The sequence below is a fragment of the Chiloscyllium plagiosum genome, unplaced genomic scaffold, assembly GCF_037043375.1.
Source record: "Chiloscyllium plagiosum isolate Xiang-an unplaced genomic scaffold, Cpla_swu_hap1 HiC_scaffold_4, whole genome shotgun sequence".
NCBI lineage: Eukaryota > Metazoa > Chordata > Chondrichthyes > Orectolobiformes > Hemiscylliidae > Chiloscyllium > Chiloscyllium plagiosum.
In genome coordinates, this window is record NW_028270142.1 from 90,123,534 (window position 1) to 90,143,834 (window position 20,301).

At 39.3% G+C, this 20,301-nt stretch overlaps 1 protein-coding gene across 6 annotated transcripts in view; it reads right to left on the reverse strand.

The window, feature by feature from the left end:
* trappc9 (trafficking protein particle complex subunit 9) overlaps positions 1-20,301 on the reverse strand; it is a 663,479-nt gene that overhangs the window by 549,673 nt on the left and 93,505 nt on the right. For all 6 annotated transcript variants that reach the window (XM_087986471.1, XM_087986468.1, XM_087986469.1 and 3 more), the window contains 2 exons: positions 16,239-16,324; positions 12,233-12,359 (listed from right to left, as the gene is read on the reverse strand). In XM_087986471.1, coding sequence (XP_087842597.1) covers positions 12,233-12,359; positions 16,239-16,324 — 213 coding nt within the window. The remainder of the gene's footprint in view (positions 1-12,232; positions 12,360-16,238; positions 16,325-20,301) is intronic.

The window sequence follows — 20,301 nt, forward strand, 5'->3', positions numbered from 1 at the left end:
TTGGCAGAAGTCATAAATAAGTAAAAGATCACAGTATAATTAATGCCTGGGTTCAGGGACATGCTGGAAAACCAGGCCAAAACCACCATACAGTACCAGTCCAAATCTGCCCTGCCAAGCAGAGACCTCCACATTGGGCCACTGGAAAACCCAGAAGCCACCTCCGAAGTCAAGATGAGACCTCTGTGGCCGTACTAGATTTTCACGCCAAGCTGCTGGAATACCGGTAGCCTCCGAAAATTATTTCACTGTACACCAGGAGACTGCCTTGGTAGGCTGATACTGCCATTCCAGGCTGTTGGAAGCCCCTTCATCGCTGGACTTGGGAGAAGACGCCTTGATCAGCCAATCCCGTAGTTTCCAGGAGAATGTCGTCAAACATGCTCTTTTTCTGTATGAGATTTTCAATAACTTTCAAACCATTGTCTTTTACTGAACAAATGTCTTTATTCTCTAATTCCAACCATTCTTGAACGTTTGCCTGTGTGGCTCACAGCCAGTGATTTCTCCAGTGCAGTCCCTTCACCAAACTCTAAGAATTATTGCAATTCTCTTGTTGTGTTGTTCCATTAGAAAGCGATTCAGAAAATTGCTTTACCAGCATTTTATTCCTTGATTAACATCTCTATCAGGCTTGCAGCAGTGCTCCAGCAAAGCTCAGCACAAACTGAAAGAACAACACCTCATGTTCCACTTGGTGAAGCCTATCTGCAACCTGGATGCCCTATCCAGACTCTGACTGTTCTTAAGTACTTACAGCAAATTTCTTCATGTATTGACACTGTGCACGCAACTGAACTTTTCAATCCTCCTCCAAAGTCATATTTGAAAGACATTGCCTCATTTGAAGTTTGTTCCTCATTCAAAATCAAAACAAAATCACTCCAACAATTGATAAATTAACTCAGTGTCAATTTACTCATACAGAACTTGAGCATTGCCAAAAAAGTCAGTTTGGTGAAGCTATACATCTTATTTACATCAGGACAATTAACAATTCAAGCATTAAACCAACATTTATACTGTATGAAAGGAGTGTATTTCTGGGTTGACAAGCAAACTTCAATGGGCAAAGGCATTGTCAAGGAGAATGCTGCAGTTAATGTTGCTTGACATGTAATAGTCAGGTTTTGTTTGACGTGACGTAAGACAGAGTACAAGCAAACCTTTCAGCCCACAGAGTCTGTTCTGTAATTCAATGATATTATGGCTGATCTAATAATCCTCAACTCTACTTTTCTGCTTTCTCCCCATAACCCAGTGACCAACAGTGATTAGCACTGCTGCCTCACAATGCCAGGGACCCAGGTTCAATTCTAGCCTCAGGCCACTATCTGTGTGGAATTTGCACATTCTCCCAGTGTCTGTGCAGGTTTCCTCCAGGTTCTCTGGTTTCTTCCCACAGTCCAAAGATGTGTCAGGTTACATGGATTAGCCATGATAAATTGCCTGGAATGTTCAGACTCGGTGGGTTAACCATGGGAAATGTGCGGTTGCAGGGATAGGAGTGCCTGGATGGAATTGTCTCTGAACGGTTTCTTTTCACACTACAGGGATTCAGTGAGTCTCAACCTAGATTCCATTACTGATTAGAAATGTGTGCATCTCGTCCTCAAATATATTTAATGACAGCCTCGAAAGCACTCAGTAATAAGCAATTCCCCTCAGAGAAGAAATGCTATCAGACAGGGGTAACCCCTTATTCTAACATTATGCCCTCTGGGCTTCGACTATACCACAAAGGGAAACAAGCTTGCCACATCTACCCATCAACCTGTCTCAATGTGTTATACAGTTTAATAAGATCTACTCTTATTCTTGTAAACTTGAATGAATATAGGCTCAACCTCCCCTCATTAGAAAAGCCCTCCATACCTAAAATCAACCTTGTGAACTTCCTGTGGACATTGGCCAATACCAGCATATTTTTTATTTAGATAATGGGACCAAAACTGTTCACAATATTCTAGCTGTAGTCTAGCTACTTTGTGGTTTGAGCAAATCTCTTATTTTTATATTTCATTTTATTTGCCTTCCCTATTACTTGCAAAACTCGTATGCTTGCTTTTTCTTTGGCAATTTATGCATGAGAACATCCAAATCTCTCTGCAGCAGCTTTCACCATTTAATGAATACTCAGTCCTATATTCTTCCTGTGTAAGTGCATAACCTCATTTTCCTGTGATACACTGCATCTGCCAAGTTTTTGCCTACTCACTTTTCTAGATATTTCTGTAGGCTCTTTGCGGCATCCTTATCACTTTCCAACATCAAAATTGATGATAGTAAACTAACTTTTCATTCAAGTCAAAAATATATTTGCAAATAATTGCAGCCCAAAACTGATCGGTGTGGCACTGCACAACTTGGAGGTTGCCATCCTGATAATGCTCCCTTAACCCAACTATTTTCTGTTACTTTGCCAATCCTCAATCCATGCGAATATATTATCCACAGTACTGAGGACTGTTACCTCATTTTTCTTAGTCTTATGTTATCCTTGTACCATGTTGATTTGGAGCAGAGAACTGAAGGTGACCTTTGGACTGTGGGCAACAACTTCATCTTAAAAGGAAGGGGATTAACAATTGTTGTTTGAGAAGCCAGGTCTGAAGTTAATTGCAGGTGGGTTCTTGATCAAAGCTTATGCAGATGCTTTGACACCAGGTAAAGACCAGTGTGTCTAACCAGATAGCAGATGTTTAGCCATGAATGAGGCGAGTACCTGGGAACCTGTGCCATCATGTCCGGGAGAAACCAAATTGGTCAAAGACTGAGGGGCTGAACAGTTTAGTTTTTTTTGGACTGTGTTTCTGAGTAGGAATTTGACTGTTGATGATGCAACAGCCCGAAGATTTGAAAGCTCCTTGCCTAATCTCCCATTATCATCCATTGAAGTTCAGAGAATACAAACTAAGTTTAAGCATCACTGAAATTTCTTCTCGGTGAATAGAAAAGATGGCCCAATTGTCGGTTTGATTTTCTGAAGACAATTATATATGCCTGTGGTACAGTGCATAGTGAAAAAAAATTAAGAATCTTGCCTTTTTTTTCCTCTTAACTGTGTCTGTCTGTGTTTTGTGAGAATTGGGCTGAAAACAAAGGTAATTAGGTTTAAATCAAATATCAATTAGACTATTGTTTCAATTTGCTCTGCTAAAGGTGCTGTATTAATAATAAATAGTTAAATATTTTTGTTTAGGCTACAAATTAGAGGCTCGGAATTGGTTATTCAAAAAATCTGGTTTGGAACCATTTTGAGTTCTTTGAAGGTTTTAACTTTACTGTGTCGTAAATACAGAGGTAGGAAGGCTGATTTAACTGGGCTGGGTTATGGCATTAATTAATTATTAAACTTTTAGTCAGTGATCATCAGTACAATTTTAAGTGCACAAAATGAGCTCAGATACAACATAAAAAATGCAAGAGAAATCAATCTCCCTGCACTATTGGCCATGTTAAGTTGGTAAAAGCATTTAACAGGGTATTGTTGCTTAGTCTTTCATTCTACTTCATGAATTTTGCCCTTTTATTTCAGTCTCTTAATTCCGCCACCCATTCCCTACACATGCCTCTTTTGATCAATGACAATTTGTAATTCATTTACAGGATATGGATATTATTGCTAAGGCCAGGATTTAGCAATATTCCCAGTTTTCTGAGAAAGCATTGGCAACCACCTTTTTAATATATTGAAGGGTTCATACAGTCTTTTTAAAGGGTAGTTAAGCGTCAGTCACATTGACACACATCTGGAGTCACAACTAAACCTGACCAGATGAAAGGTCTTTCTGAAACGGCCTTGGTCAACATTATTAATGTTGGAATTTAATAAAAACAAAAAGCTAAATATATTTACTTACCAGAATTTAAATTTGTGGTGGTATTTGAACTATGGATATTTAGTCAAAGCCTTACATGACTAGTCCACTTTAAAAATCACAATGCTACCCTACTCCTCAGACTCAGCTCCAGCATTCTCCTTCTCCAGCATTCAAACATTCTTCAGTAGCCTGTACCAAGATTGGGCTGCTCATCTCTGATCTAACCTGCCCCAACCCAATGACATCCCTGAGCTCATACCCTCCTGTACCAATTCCCCTCAAAATCCCTTCCTTAGTGATACTTTCTGGGGTCCCTTCTCCTTAGGCCATGTTCTTGTTTATGGTGTCACAATCTCATGAAAGATGTTCCCTCAATCTCTGTCATCACAATTACCCATCTCCAATGTCTTTTACCTCTTCCAGATCAATGAAGGAGCTGTCACTCCCCAAAACTGTCAATTTTAACTATGGAACCCATTATGAAACTACAACATTTTTCATCAATATCACTGCATCAAAAATGCCGGAACAAAACAACGTGACATTGCATTATGGTGGTAAATCATCATCTTCCTTGGAGACAATACAATATCGAGTAAGTCAAATGGCTCAAATGCCTCATCTCCATTGTTTAGCTCAGTGAGCATCCTTGCTTGGTTCAACTCCACCTGACATAATTAATTTCTTTCTAAGACTGGCCTTCATTTGAACTACGATAGATTTTTCTTCATGGCCTAAGGAATTATCTTTAAAGTCCTTCTTCCTGACCTACGCATTGACCCCAGCAACATCCTCCTCAGTTGTAGGATTATTGTTAAAAATCCAAGAAAACAATGCTAAGATCTGTCTCTGCTCCACATCTCTTCATATTCCACTGCCTTAGTCTCAGAAAATCATTTCTTGCACTTGAACTTTCTATAAGGCCCAAGCCATTGTAGGATTAAATTTGCTTTGCCGCAATTTTTCTGCAGTTAGTTATGTGTGATGGTCAAATAATCAAATTGCAATCAACTAACTCAATGTTATATTTTGTATAGTTGTAATCAGTGCAGGACACTGGCACTGACTCTTTACATCTCTAGCTGACAGATGAAATGCATCACACAGCCTCAAGCCAGTGCTAGCTATGCGTTTGTAGTTTAATGGTCAAAGGAAATGAAATCAAGTCCAGACTGAATGGAGAGAGTTTGGAACAGCCATTTTTCTGAAAAATTAACAACCTTGATTCGAGCACACATTGTATTAAGTAAAAATAGTAGTGCTGTCTCAAGCTTTTTAGCTCCACGTACTAAATTAGTTTAATCTAGTCTGTAGGGCCTTAAAGAAAAGCAATCAAATTCTTTTAAATTACCAGGTGTTATTAAGTTGAAAGCATGTACTGTACCTTTAGCAAAGAGAGGAAGAACTAAGAGCTTGCAAGCACCTGCATGCATTACTGGATGGCAGTACTAGAGTGTATCAGAAAAGTGAAAATATGTAACATTTGACTGTGAAATGGATACCTGAGTTTTGACAACAATCCAAATTTATCCAGTTTAAATTATCAAGTTTTCAGAAGATTTGTAGCTCAGGCTGAAATGTTGGATGTAGGTTTGCTCACTGAGCTGAAAGATTCATTTTCAGATGTTTTGTCACCATACTAGGAAACATAATCAGTGAGTCTTCAGTAAAGCACCGGTGTTAGTGACCCTCTTTCTAATTAAGTGTTTAGCAAGGTTTGTAGCTCAGGTGGAGGTTTAGGTTTGCTCGCTGAGCTGTAGGTTTGATATCCAGACGTTTCAATGCTTGGCTAGGTATCATCATCAGTGGCGACTCCAAGTGAAGCGAAGCTATTGTCTCCTGCTTTCTATTTATAAGTTTGTCCTGGATGGGGCTCCTGGGGTTTGTGGTGATGTCATTCCCTGTTCGTTTTCTGAGGGGTTGATAGATGGTATCGAGATCCCCTCAGAAAACGAACAGGAAATGACATCACCACAAACCCCAGGAACCCCATCCAGGACAAACATATAAATAGAAAGCAGGAGACAACAGCTTCGTTTCACTTGGAGGTCGCCACTGATGATGTTGCCTAGCCAGGTAATGAAACATCTGGATATCAAACCTTCAGCTCAGCGAGCAAACCTACACCCCTTAAGTGTTTAGGTTTCCTTGGGTTGCCAATTTCTCGGCAACAAACCCGAACAAGCAGACAAACGTGTCTAGAAACCCTGGCCACTCTCCCCTACATCAAAGTCATTTCTGAAATGACTGCCAGACTACTCAGTCCTCTTGGCATCATGATAGCCCACAAACCCACCAACACTCTGAAACAGCAGCTAATTAACTTCAAAGACCCTATACAGACAACGAGCAAAACTAATGTCATTTGCAAAATACCTTGCAAGAACTGTAACAAACACTACATTGGACAAGCAAGCAGAAAACTAGCCACCAGGATACACGAACATCAACTAGCCCCAAAACGACATGACCCTCTCTCACTCATATCCTTACATACAGATGAGGAAGGGCACTCCTTTGGGACAACACATCCATCCGAGGATAAGCCAAAGATACACACAAGAATTCCTAGAAGCATGACTTGCCAACCGGAACTCTACCAACAAACGCATTGATTTGGATCCCATCTACCATCCTCTGAGAAAAAAAATAGCAAATGCCATCACCACCCCAAGGAAACCTAAACACAAATAGAAAGCAGGTCACTAACACCAGTGCTTCACTGGAAGCTCAGTGATCATATTACCTAGTATGGTAATGAAACGTCTGAAAACAGACCTTCCAGCTCAGTGAGCAAACTTACATCCAGTTTAAATTATGCTGAAGGCTACTAAACCCCAATAGAGTTTGAATTTATTGTTTTGCCAACATCAAACAATGAGACAATCCAATGTTCGGGGTATAAGAATGCAGACATTTTGAAAATTGGTCAGGGAGCCAACTGCTGCAAAGAGAGAAACTCCTGGATAGGTAATTGCCCATCTAACATCTTGCTCAAAAAAAATTAGAAAACACTTTCTATCAAAAGGTACCTTTTCACGTGAAACATACTCGCAGTAAAAACAAAAAGGTGACAACCCTGGGAAATCAGCAGCTGGAAGAGTGAAGACACAGAAGGCAATAGAGACTGTATAGTTTTGAAATTAAGTTGATGCATTTTAATTTTAATCTTATTGGAACAGCATTGTGGAGTTGCAGGTAGATAGGATAGTGAAAAAGGCATTTGGTATGCTTTCCTTTATTGGTCAGAGTATTGAGTACAGGAGTTGGGAGGTCATGTTGCGGCTGTACAGGATATTGGTTAGGCCACTGTTGGAATATTGCATGCAATTCTGGTCTCCTTCCTATGGGAAGGATGTTGTGAAACTTGAAAGGGTTCAGAAAAGATTTACAAGGATGTTGCCAGGGTTGGAGGATTTGAGCTACAGAGAGAGGCTGAACAGACTGGGGTTGTTTTCCCTGGAGCGTCAGAAGCTGAGGGGTGACCTTATAGAGGTTTATAAAATCATGAGGGGCATGGCTAGGATAAATAGGCAAAGTCTTTTCCCTGGGACGGGAGAGTCCAGAACTAGAGGGCATAGGTTTAGAGTGAGAGGGGAAAGATCTAAAAGGGGATCTAAGGGGCAATGTTTTCAAGCAGAGGGTGGTGCGTGTATGGAATGAGCTGCCAGAGGAGTGGTGGAGGCTGGTAAAATTGCAACATTTAAAAGGCATCTTGATGGGTATATGAATAGCAAGATTTGGAGGGATATGGGCCGGGTGCTGGCAAGTGGGACTAGATTAGGTTGGGATATCTGGTCAGCATGGGTGAGTTGGACCAAAGGGTCTGTTTCCATGCTGTACATCTCTATGACTCAAAGTCCTGCTCACTCTTGTACCAAAATGCAATACCTCATTTTCAACCAAATTAAATTGCCATTTTTCCGTCCATTGACCCATTTGCTCAAGATCCCTTCTGTTGTAAAATCTACCAAATCTCCTGAATTGATCTATTGGATTGTCTCTCACAATGTCTCACGATTTTCTGAATTTGCTCCAAGACTTCAGCTGTGGGGCAAAAAAGCTGCATTTAAAGCAGTTAACAAAACAATAAATTGTAGCACCTTTGGGTATTTAGCCTCTTGCACAGCATAAGAGGCATATCGAGCTTCCACCCTGTCACCAAGTCAGTGCTTGTACCCAAGCACCTTTCAAAATCTTCATATGAATGGTCCATGCCAAGATGGTTGCCAACTTGCACTTTGTTTTTTGACCAAATGCAGTATTTCATTGATCACTACATTCCTTTCAAATACATTACTGAAAGGGCCCTCAGCTATGACTTTAATAACCACAACATTGATGTTTTAACATACCCACCAACTAACACATTTTTCCACAATTTTGTTAATGATAGCCTGTTTGTACATGTTAAAAATTGTAGATAAATCTTGTCACAAGATCTACAAAATGTGGAGTGATAATATTTCCATCTTCAGAAACATTTTAAACAATCTGCTTCACAAATTAAGTGCAGATATTACCTCGTAGCACGTAATTAAACCAGTCTGAGACTAATCCGCACGTAACCAACAATTTATTTGTTATGGTTCTGTTCGCCGAGCTGGGAATTTGAGTTGCAGACATTTCGTCCCGTCTAGGTGACATCCTCAGTGCTTGGGAGCATCCTGTGAAGCGATTCTGTGATCTTTCCTCCGGCATTTGTAGTGGTTTGAATCTGCCGCTTCCGGTTGTCAGTTCCAGCTGTCCGTTGCAGTGGTCGGTATATTGGGTCCAGATCGATGTGCTTATTGATTGAATCTGTGGATGAGTGCCATGCCTTGAGGAATTCCCTGGCTGTTCTCTGTTTGGCTTGTCCTATAATAGTAGACAACACTATTATAGGAGAAGTCAAACAGAGAACAGCCAGGGAATTCCTAGAGGCATGGCACTCATCCACAGATTCAATCAATAAGCACATCGATCTGGACCCAATATACCGACCACTGCAACGGACAGCTGGAACTGACAACCGGAAGCGGCAGATTCAAACCACTACAAATGCCGGAGGAAAGATCACAGAAGCGCTTCACAAGATGCTCCCAAGCACTGAGGATGTCACCTAGACAGGGGACAAGACGTCTGCAACACAAATTCCCAGCTCGGCGAACAGAACCACAACAACGAGTACCCAAGCTACAAATCTTCTCACAAACTTTGAACAACAATTTATTTGGATACTTGATTACTTTCACCACCTTCCTCAATTCTGTTCACCAGTTCTCACTTCAAGGATGTTGTCTCATGTTTTGAGGCAGTTCACTACATAATGATACCTCAAATTGCACCTGAAGCATTACTGACTGTTCCTTAGTCATTCATTATATTGCTTTTCTAATCTGTTGTAATCCTCATCGTGCCTGTTTGTATGGGTATCTGGGTCCAACAACTGAGCCACTCAAATGTAGCAATCAGTGTCACCATTGTTTTTCATGTCACAGTTCCATTTGTTCCAGAAAGGATGAGGAAAATGGCAGTTTGCTCTCAAACCTGTTCAAGGCAGCAGACATTTGATTCAAAAGTTGTCATTCTCTCTGCAAACTCAACACAAGACAAAACAAAAAGCTGTCCATATTGGACATCTTCGCATAACCCAACAATTTAAACCAGTGCTAATATTCACTCCAATATTCAAAAAGGGAGGTATTTATAGACCAGTAAGCCTAACATCAGTCGTGGGGAAATTTCTCAAATCCATTGCCAAGGACCTTTTAATGGGGCATTTAGAAAACAGTGGCAGGATCAGACAGAATCAGCAAGGACTTGTGAAGGGGAAACCATGCTTGACAAATCTGTTGGAATTCTATGAGGATGTATACTCTGTCTACCCTATATAACCCTCTGATCATCTTGTATACCTCTATCAAAACCCCCTACACTATCCCAAAATCATCCATATGCTTATCTAAGGATTGTTTAAATCTCCTTAATGTGGCTGAGTTGACTACATTAGCAGGTAGGGCATTCCACACCCTTACCACTCTCTGAGGTAAGAGCCTGCCTCTGACATCTGTCTTAAATCTATCACCCCTCCATTTGTAGTTATGCCCTCTTATACAAGCTGACATCATCATCCTAGGAAAAAGTCTTTCACTGTCTACCCTATCTAATCCTCTGATCATCTTGTATGCCTCTATCAAAACCCCCTTAGCCGCTTTCTTTCCAATGAGAACAGACCAAGTGTCTCAAACGTTTCTTATAAGACCTTCAAATCTAATATCCAGTAGAGTTGACAAGGGGAGCCAATCAATGTGGTATATTTGGACTTTCAGAAAGGATTTGACAAAGTCCTGCATAAGAGATTATTATGTAAGATTAAAGCACATGGGATTGGGGAAAGTGTATTGAGATGGATAGAAAACTGGCTGGCAGAGAGGAAACAAAGAGTAGGAACTAAATGTGCCTTTTTCAAATTGGCAGGCAGTAACTAGTGAGATGCCATAGGGACCTGGGTGGTCTTGTGCACCAGTCACTGGAAATAAGCATGCAGTTGCAGCAAGGGGTAAAGAAGGCAAAATGCTACGTTTGCCTTGATTGTGAGAGGTTTTGAGTGCAGGGGCAGGGATGTGTTGCTGCAGTTGTACCGGGCCTTGGTGAAGTCATACCAAGAATATTGTGTGCAGTTTTGGTCTCCTTTTCGGAGGAAGGAGCTCTTACTCTCGAGGGAATGCAGTGAGTGGATTCTAACAGGACTAGACAGGGTAGATACAGGGAGGATGTTCCCAATGGTTGGTGCATTCAGACCCAGGGGTCACAGTCAGAGTATTAAGGGTGGACCATTTCGGATGAAGATGAGGAGACATTTCTGTTGAGCCTGTGAATTCATTACCAAAAGAAATAGTTGATGCTAAAACATTGAATGTATTCAAGTGGCAGCTAGATATAGCATTTGGGACAATAGCATCAAAAGGTTATGGGGAAAAAGCAGGATTAGGCTATTGAGTTGGACGATCAGCCATGATAGTGATGAATGGTGGAGCAAGCATGAAGGGCTTAATGGCCTCCTCCTGCTCTTGTTTCTATGTTTAATACAAGGATCCTCAAAATGAACTGTGTTAATCTTCAATACCATGTCATCAAGTCCTTAATATATTCCTCTATGGAACAACCATGAATGTTAAAAGTCTGACCATGCCTCTCAGGAATTTAACAGATGGTGCTTTTGTAAATATCATTCAAGGAGTACAAAAGAAAATATTTCTTGACACTCTGAAAGGCACCCAGTTCCAAAAATAGTTTACTCTCGATTTAACTTCTTGTAAGAAGCAACACGGCCAAAGCCAAAATCGTTGTGCCTCTTTGATATGGGTGTTTCTTGGATCCACATACCCATTTTATTATTCCACTGGTCACTTGGTTCAGATTGTGGAAATATCAAAATACCCCAAAAATTTACGCCTGCTTTTGTCATTTTCAATACTGGATACTAGGATATAGTTTTCTATCCGAAGTTTCCTACATTTAGACATCTCTTCTGTACTGCCATGTTATATCCTATAAAACCCATTGAAGATTGATAAAAGTGGAACCAATTCTGACATTCTTTCATATGTATTTTATTATACAGTTATCCATTATAAGTAAACACCTCCTAACACTAGCAGCTACAGTGTTCATTTATCGGAGCAAATACACTCCCAACTAATATCCAGTACCCACATACAATTCATCAAGTAGCAAACAATTAATGCTTTGATCTTCCATCCTCCCATCCCACACTCCAATTTAACAAAACTTTTACTGCCACGTAGCTAGACTCTATTACCCATCATGTTATTTCTCTGTGATGATCATGTTTGAAGTTTCACATTCTCTTCAATCAAAACTAAGTGTAGATATGGAGTCAGGCCTAACGATTGGCTCACCCCCTTCCAAGTCTTCTAACTCGTCCAGTCAACGTGAAGTTCTTCTTCCTCCAGTTTCTACACACTTTGTTCTCTACTCCCCCACAGATACCTGCAGACCCTTCAAGAAAGGCCCTGCTTTCTAAAACCCTTTCATCAAGCCTGCTTCTCCATCTCTTCCTCCAAGTATCCTCAAAACATACAATGAGGCAAGCATTTGGTCACCTATCCTAATTACCTATTTCTTAATTCAGTGTTTGCTTCCTTCAGGCCTTTTGTAAAGCACACTTGGACATTCATTTAAGGTTGAAACTACCTGTACATTTATGTCTAGGGCTCCCTATTGAACAAAGTTCAAATTAAATGTTGAGAGGAGTGCGTCTTAAAATCATAACAGCAACGACCATTTGTAGATAGCATGCCATGCATAACAAATGGGGTGTTTTCATCTATGATTCAATAATATGTTAGCAAAATGATATTAATAGATAAGGTCATCACCATCTAATTATCCTAAATTCTTACCATTTACATTAATCTGTCCTGATGTACGTGGAACACCAACTAGTGTCACTGGGTATAATCCCGATTCAGCAGGGAGAGAGAGTGCAGCTGGGAGAGATTCAAATTCAACACCTGTAACCAATAGTCCCTGCAAAATTATCATAGAAAAGGGGGAGGTGAGGGGAAAAGAACAATACTGAATAAATTCATTTAGAAAATATGGCATTAATTACAGTAATACAGAAAACACACTATTGGAAATGTCACAGTCTTCATTTTTCTACACATTAAATATATAATCCTCTATACTGAATGTAGCTACCTATATTGAATAATCATGCACCCATAATTAACAAATTCTGAAGTTTATTCTCAACTATTTATTCATGGGATGTGGGCTCCTCTGGCTTGACCAACATGTATTATCCCTTGCTCATTGCCCTCAAGAAACTGGTGGTGAGTCACATGCCTGAATCACTGCATTCAATGTCACCCAAGTACATCCACAGTACTACCAGATAGAAATTCTATCATTTTATAAACTAAGCTGTATTGCTGAACTATTCTCTAAGACACTGTATAGACCTAATTAAAGAAGTGGTATCAAACTTAAATGGAGAGGAAAAAAAACTTTGTCTAAGTGTGCAAATCAGTCATATTTCAAGTATCCAAGGTCACTATTGGTCCAAAATTATAACACAAAAGGCTATATGCACATCTTTCTTACTTTCACAACATAAATTAACACAATTTGTTTTAAGCAGATCCAAAACACATCATGAATTGTCATAATTTTGCATTTGATATATTTCAAAATGTAGAGCCAACACCATTCAAACATAATTGGCAATATATTCAAAATATCTTGCACCAAACTATCAACAAATATCTTCATTCTTTTTTTTTTTAAGATCTTTATATATTAGACTACAACGTTTTCCGAAACAACAACATTACATGGATTTCAAAACAATTTACTGTCAATTATAATTACTTTTTAACAAAAATGCATTTTTTGAATGCAAGACCAGAAGACTTGAGGGCATAGGTTCAAACATAGTCAAAGGCATTATCTCAAATTAATAAGTTTATACAAACCTAGCTTGACTATTCTCCCAACCATACAACTAATCCCACTGACTAACCCCCAACTGTCTACTGTCCCACCTACTTATGCATTCATCCATCCATTTGGTAACTTTAAGACCGAACATTTAATTTAACCACATGGCAGCGAGCGCTGTATACAAAAAAGACCAGATCTTGTCCTCACTGACTCTACTCCACAACCAAAAGTTCTGTCAAAGTCAGGCTTAGAAACTCCAAATGAAATGCATAGCAGCATCCAGTCAAGACAATCATCTAGTTATTGCTGTTGCTTGGAAGATTATAGCCTATGCAAACATTCAATTTTAGATTGGATGAAGGGATTGAAGGGTCGTGGAAATAGGATGGACAAATATGTTTGCAAGTATCTTCTCATTTTCTAACTTGTTTAAAAAAAAATTGGCATATGGGGCATTTTAATTATGTTATAGAGAAAAGATTATTTCAAATAACAAGCTTTTGCAGCTTTCAAACACCATATTTCTATAATATGAAATGTAACTTATATGTATGCTCAACAGAAATGGAGCAGTTGGGCCGATTGGCGTAGTGCCAATCCCTATTTACCAGAGAAGGTGCTGCTGAAACTCCACAATGCTGTCACTCAAATCTGAGAATCATTTCAGCTATTTAATGATTAAACTATATTCATTATATAGTTTTCCTCTTCTTTTTTCAACAATTGGAAAACATTCACAGAATTAGTTGCAATTTTATTCTCTCTCAGGGTCTTCATTGAATAGATTCAATATGTTCACTTTATTATTGCTACTACTTTTAAGGAAAGAAAATCACCATAATTAAAGGTTGCATTGTATGTCCTATTTTATCAATATTTTGCCAATTATTTTTGACAAATTATTTAAGATTCATAAAATATTTAAATTTGCTTTGAATTGTCACAAACAAACTATTAAGCTAATGAAATTTAAGCCAATTATCAATGTGGCACAGATGTCTTCCATTAAGCAGACAAAATAACTTAGGCATTTGCTCAAAGATAAAATAAAATGTTAGACGAAGAAAAGAAAATGTGCGATGTACCAAAAGTTCATTATGGGGCAATTTCCAACAGGTAGCATAACAACATACCTGATGAACCTTTGTTTCAGTTCTTTGGGCTATTACAAAGACAAGTCATGGAGTCAGAGATGTGCAGCATGGTAACAGACTGTTCGGTCCAACTCATCCATGCCAACCAGATATCAAGTCCATTTGTCAGCACATGGCCCATATCCCTCTAAACCCTTCCTAACCATATATCATTAATCAAAGCAGATTACTTTGAATGCATGCATGCAATGTAAAGCAGTTGAATTATTTTAGGGACCACATGAATTCTCAAAGTGGCTCAGATACAACAAACAAATATGGTAAAACTTAAAACACAATACACTTAGAAATGCCATAATTTGCATTGTGTTCCAGAGGTGGAACCCAACTTGTTGATTCTGGTGAAGCAATAACCAGAGCGCTCTCAGTTATGCTTTTTCTTATTATTAATTGATATTATTCCCACAGTAGTATTAAATTGCAAATTTTTTGTGGGTGCTGCAAGGCATTATTTATTACTAAGGGGAAAAACATTGTTCCTATGTTATTTTCACTATTCTATTATCTTCAGCTATTACACAGTTCTGCCAATCATTGAATATTCCTTTATCTTGTTACTTTTTCCGAAGTACATCACTTCACCTTCCAGGGTTAAATTCCATTTGCTAAATTTGTTAAGAGTTCTTTGATGGAATGACCAGGAAGGTTGACGAGGGCACAATGATGGACATAGTCTTACATGGATTTCAGTAAGGCCTTTAATAAGGTTCCACGCAGTAGGCTACTTTAGATTGCATGGAATCCAGGGGGAGCCGTCAAATTGGATACACAATTGGCTTGATGGTCGGACATTCTGCTCTAACACTTGTTTTGTTAACATGAATTTGCTGCAACATGATTGACGAATTGGGGACATTGTTTGTAAAGCGTGAACTTTTAAAACATGTTGGCTATAATGCGATTACATTGCCAACACTAAGCACTGTTTCTAAGGTGAACTTTATTTCGTTACAGAAGAATGACCTGTATGCACATCTCTGTCCATATATTCTGTTCAGGTTCTCCCAACTGGACGATGCAATTTTTGTCCGAAATAGTTAACTATGTCTGGAATCTCTCTCATAATTCTTACCAACTTCCTTTCCTTAGTCAAAAGATATTACCAAATTTCCAACATAAACTCCATTCTGACACAACGGCAGAAAGCGAAGCAGCAAAATAACAACACATCTGTTACAGATTCTGGGCTAACCTCAATGGCAACAAGAAATGAGATTTGAAAAGACTGAGCTGACCAACTTTCACTGGTACTCCTATCTCGTAAAGCCAACTTATGTTTGTAGCCTAGCATCCAACAGTAACACATGCACAGTTGCTATCGGTAGCAATTGTAAGTTGAGCATAAAACTATTCGGTGGATCTACATGCCAGTTCTGGCATCATGCAAGGACTTATACACATTTCACAAGTATGAACTGTATACTTCAGAAAGAAAATTAGAATTTAATTTTAAAAACCTGTCGTTATCAGAAGGTTCAATATAATTTATACATTATTGAACTGTCCACTCAAGAAAAATGCCCATGATGATTTCGAAAAATTTATTTCTGGCCTCCAGGGGATGCAATGGCCTCATGATATTGATATTGTATTCGCAATCCAATTACTGATCCAGCGACCAGGGTTGAAATCTCACCATTGGAAATGGCTAAATTTGAATTTTAAAAAAGTCAGCGATTACAAGTCTAACAACAGTTATCGTCAACTGAAACAGGTCTCTGCCTTGTATCTGACAAAATCATTTTTTTGGAACAAACAGCAAAGTCAGACTCAATAAAAAAGCCAAACATGAAAAAGCAAAACAAACCACATTTTCGACTCTCAGTTCGAAAGGCATGGGGTTATAGACCATCAACTGAACTTCACACACGTCTCCTTGCACCCATAGGAAATCTGTTGCAATAGAAAACAAAAAGTGATTATTGACAATATACCATTTTAACGAAGTGAAGGGTTATTTGTCATATCTGCCATTTTATTCCTAAGTTAAACACTTCTTCAACAAATGTTTTTGTTCCATTCAATATTGTCATTGTATCCTGTTTTCTTACAACACAACACATTTCCATGTTATGGATTAGTGGTGCTGGAAGAGCACAGCAGTTCAGGCAGCATCCATGTTAACTTTGTATCATATCATCACATAATAATGGGTCAATGCACCAAGTCATTTTGCTGTTTGTCAAGAGTGCTAGAGTTCAAAGAGAGAATGAGAAAGAGGAACCCAGAATTGTAAAGGACAAAGAGTCAGAGACAGAACGGACAAGGAGAAACAGGAATCAAACACCCAGCAAGTGACGGCAGTGAGCCTATTATTATCAAGTCAGCATGGAAAATGATCAGCCTAACAACTATAAATTTGTATTTGTGCTATATAGTACAGGATTTTATTTATTTATTCATTTGTGGGATGTGGGTACTGGTGTATGGCCAACATTTATTGCCCATCACTAGTTGCCCTTGAGAAGGTGATGGTGAGTTGCCTTCTTGAACCACTGCAGTCCACCTACTGTGGATTGATCCACAATGCCATTAGATAGTGAATTCCAAGACTTTGCCCCAGTAACAGTGAAGGAAGGATGATAGATTTCCAAGTCAGGATGAGGAGTGGCTTGGAGAGGAACTTGAAAGTGGTGGTGTTCCCATATACCTGCTGCCCTTGTCTTTCTAAATGGAAGTGATCATGGGTTTGGAAGATGCTGTCACAGTATCTTGGATGAATTTTTGCAGTGTATCTTGTAGATAGTACACACTGCTGCTACTAAGCATCAGTGGTGGAGGGAGAGGATGTTTGTGGATGCTGTACCAATCAAACCAGTTGTTGTGTCTGGGATGGTGTCAAGCTTGAGTGTTGCCTGGATGAGTACAGCCCCAAGAAGTTGGGAGTATCCCATCACACTCCTGACTTGTGCCTTGAACAGGCTTTGGGGAGTCAGAAGGAGTGTAATTTGTTACAGTATTCCTAGCCTCTGACCTAATTCTGCAGCCACTGTGTTTATGCGCTAAGTGCAGTTGAATTTCTGGTCAACGATAACCCCCAGGATGTTGATAGTTGAATGTCAAGGGACAGTGATTAGAATGTAATCTTATTGGTGATGGTATTACAAACCTTTATAGAGTACTCATGAAGCAGAAGGCAGTAAGCTAGAATATGCTTGTAAAAATGATAGCAGGAAAAAGCGGTCCCTTTAAGAGGTAAAGTCCTTTTCTAAGCTTCAAGATTTAGACAGAAAAGTGTATTGGTAAGCAGCTGCAGATAACAGACAGTCCTACAATTGAAACATATCAATTGACCGTGTGACTGGAAACCAGAGGCTTGTTTTGATGTTAAGTCAACCAGCTTGAATATTAGCCAATTAATTTAAATCAGGCCCAAGTTAGCAAAACAATTAAATTTAAATCTGATGGTTTTGACTATTTTGAACCAATCCAATTGTAAAGAAATTAATAGGTCATCAAGAGTATACAAGAGGGCGGCATTTGGAAATTGGTGAGAGCCAAGTACTATCTGAAGAAATAACAATTTTCAGCTCTCAGAGAAAGCACCATCTATCCACAAAACGTATCTCAGCACTTTTAGATAATAGCCTAGACAAAAGAAACTAAAAGTAAAACATCCCTGACAACAGGATCAGTAGATGAAAGGAGTTTGTGACCTGAGATCAATAGAAGAAAGACTGGAGAGAAAATGGAGAAGGCAGACATTCCAGAAGACACATTTTGTGCAACTTTTGAGACTACGTTTTAATTAATTGTTTTCTTATTACTTGGATTTATGTAAGTGGGACCTGCGTTTATTGGAACAGCCGCATACCAAATGAATTTTAGTTCGGTAAGGGAATAGTTAGTAGTTAGGGGTGAAATGTTCACTTTTTTAGTAATTCTGTTAATTTGTTCACCGTTAGAATTAAATAAATAAATAAATAAATAAATAAACAGCTACTTACTACTTATAAAGTGAACATTAGGGATTCCTTTCATTTAACCACACTTAACAGATTACGAGTGGCAAGGCAAGCTTCTCTGGCTGTTTCTGGTTTAATTATTAGAAGGGAACCTCTACTCCCACCATAACCTGAAACACCAGCCCCAATCTATTATCCAACAGGGTTGAACTTTTCCCCTTCGTAACAACAGTCATAGCCTGGCATTTGTGTGGTGTGAATGGTACTTGCCACTCGTCAGCCCAAACCTGGATATTGTCCAGATAGTGTTGCATTTGAACATGGGGTGCTTCAGTATCTGAAGTGTGGTTAATGATGCTGAACACTGTGCAAACATCAGTGAACATCCCCATTTCTGATCTTACGATGGAGGGAAGGTCATTTATGAAGCAGCTGAAGATAGTTGGGGCCTAGGACACTACTCTGAGGAAGTCCTACAGAGATGTCCTGCCTGGAGACGAGGTGACAAACCTCCAACAACCATGATCATCATCTTGTGTGTCAGGTATGACTCTAACCACTGGAGAGTTTGTCCCAAGATTCCCACAGATTCTTGTTTGGCCAGGGCTGCTCAATGCCACACCTCAGTCAAATGCAGCCTTGATATCAAGGGCTGTCACTCTCAACTCACCTCAGGAATTCAACCCCACAGACATTGATTTTTCCAGGCAAGAAAATGCCACAACAACATGAAGTAGTTATTTTTGTGGAACAGTAAAGAAGAAAAACCAGATCGCAAATAGTGGGCAAAGATGGCTAGGCAGTGAGCACAAGCACACTTGAAGGACAGAGAAGCCAGAGATAAGAACAGAAAGTTAAATAAGGAAGTGGTTATTTATTTAATAAATAAAAATTCCCAGAGCCAAGCAACAGCCTCTTCATTTAATAAGGTTACTCTGCAGATAATGATTACTCTGCAGAGTGGACACTTCTCAGTAGTCTTGTCTGTGTCTCTCCACAAGTGCGTAAGCATCATGTACCAAGAGTCCAGCAGTTGGATGTGGATGACTCTGGCTTACCATGATTCTGATTATTGGCAACTAAATGGTGATGGGTAAGCAAGAGGAAGGAAAGATATTTTGGAAGCAGAGGGTACAGAAATTGAACGAACAGAGTCAGGGAGACAACAGGTGTAAAGGAATAGTGGGTCTGGAACAGCGAAGAGACTTGATAATGGAAGGATGGGAAAGCAAAGAGATGAAGTGGCTGAGAAAAGGTGCAACTTCCAGACTTGGCAGTTCCTTTCCTGCCACACAACCATAATTCATTTGAAAGAACAGAGACAAAAAAAAACACGAGAATGCAATTAGAAATAATGTTAAGTGGAAGAGATTTAAACAGATTTGGGAACAGAAATTTTAAAAACTCGCCAAGAGAAAAAAAAATCTTCATTTAATTCTGAGCAACCCTGCTAGGTGAGCCACTGGAAACATGCTAAAGTTGCTCATTAGGGATTACCTTGTGCTTTCTTCTTGATCATTAAGTTTAACAGGTAAGTTTAGATTCTCCCTCCATAATTGCATTGTATTCACATTATTGCTATTCCAGAACGGATTTTCCTTGAATAAATGCTATGACACCAAGGCATTATCCTTCTTGCTTTGCTCCACTACCCTGAGCGCTCTCATCATTACCACTAGACCACTACCTGCTACATTTGCCTCAAATTGACTTCAAGCACTCTTCAGTCAGAGATATATTTAATTTGCAATAAGACACCAAATCAACTTAATTTCTCCAACAGTTTGGTTTTCTTTCAGTCACAACTGTCTGACAAAAAACACAAATTACAGCCTGATCTCAACCCTTCACATGGAGAAAATAAACCGGAGTTTATTTGAGTGCAGCAGCAGTAATACACAAAGCTTGTTTGTGGATGTGCTGCCAGTCAATTCAGCACTGATTCTCAGTGGCAGATGTTCATTG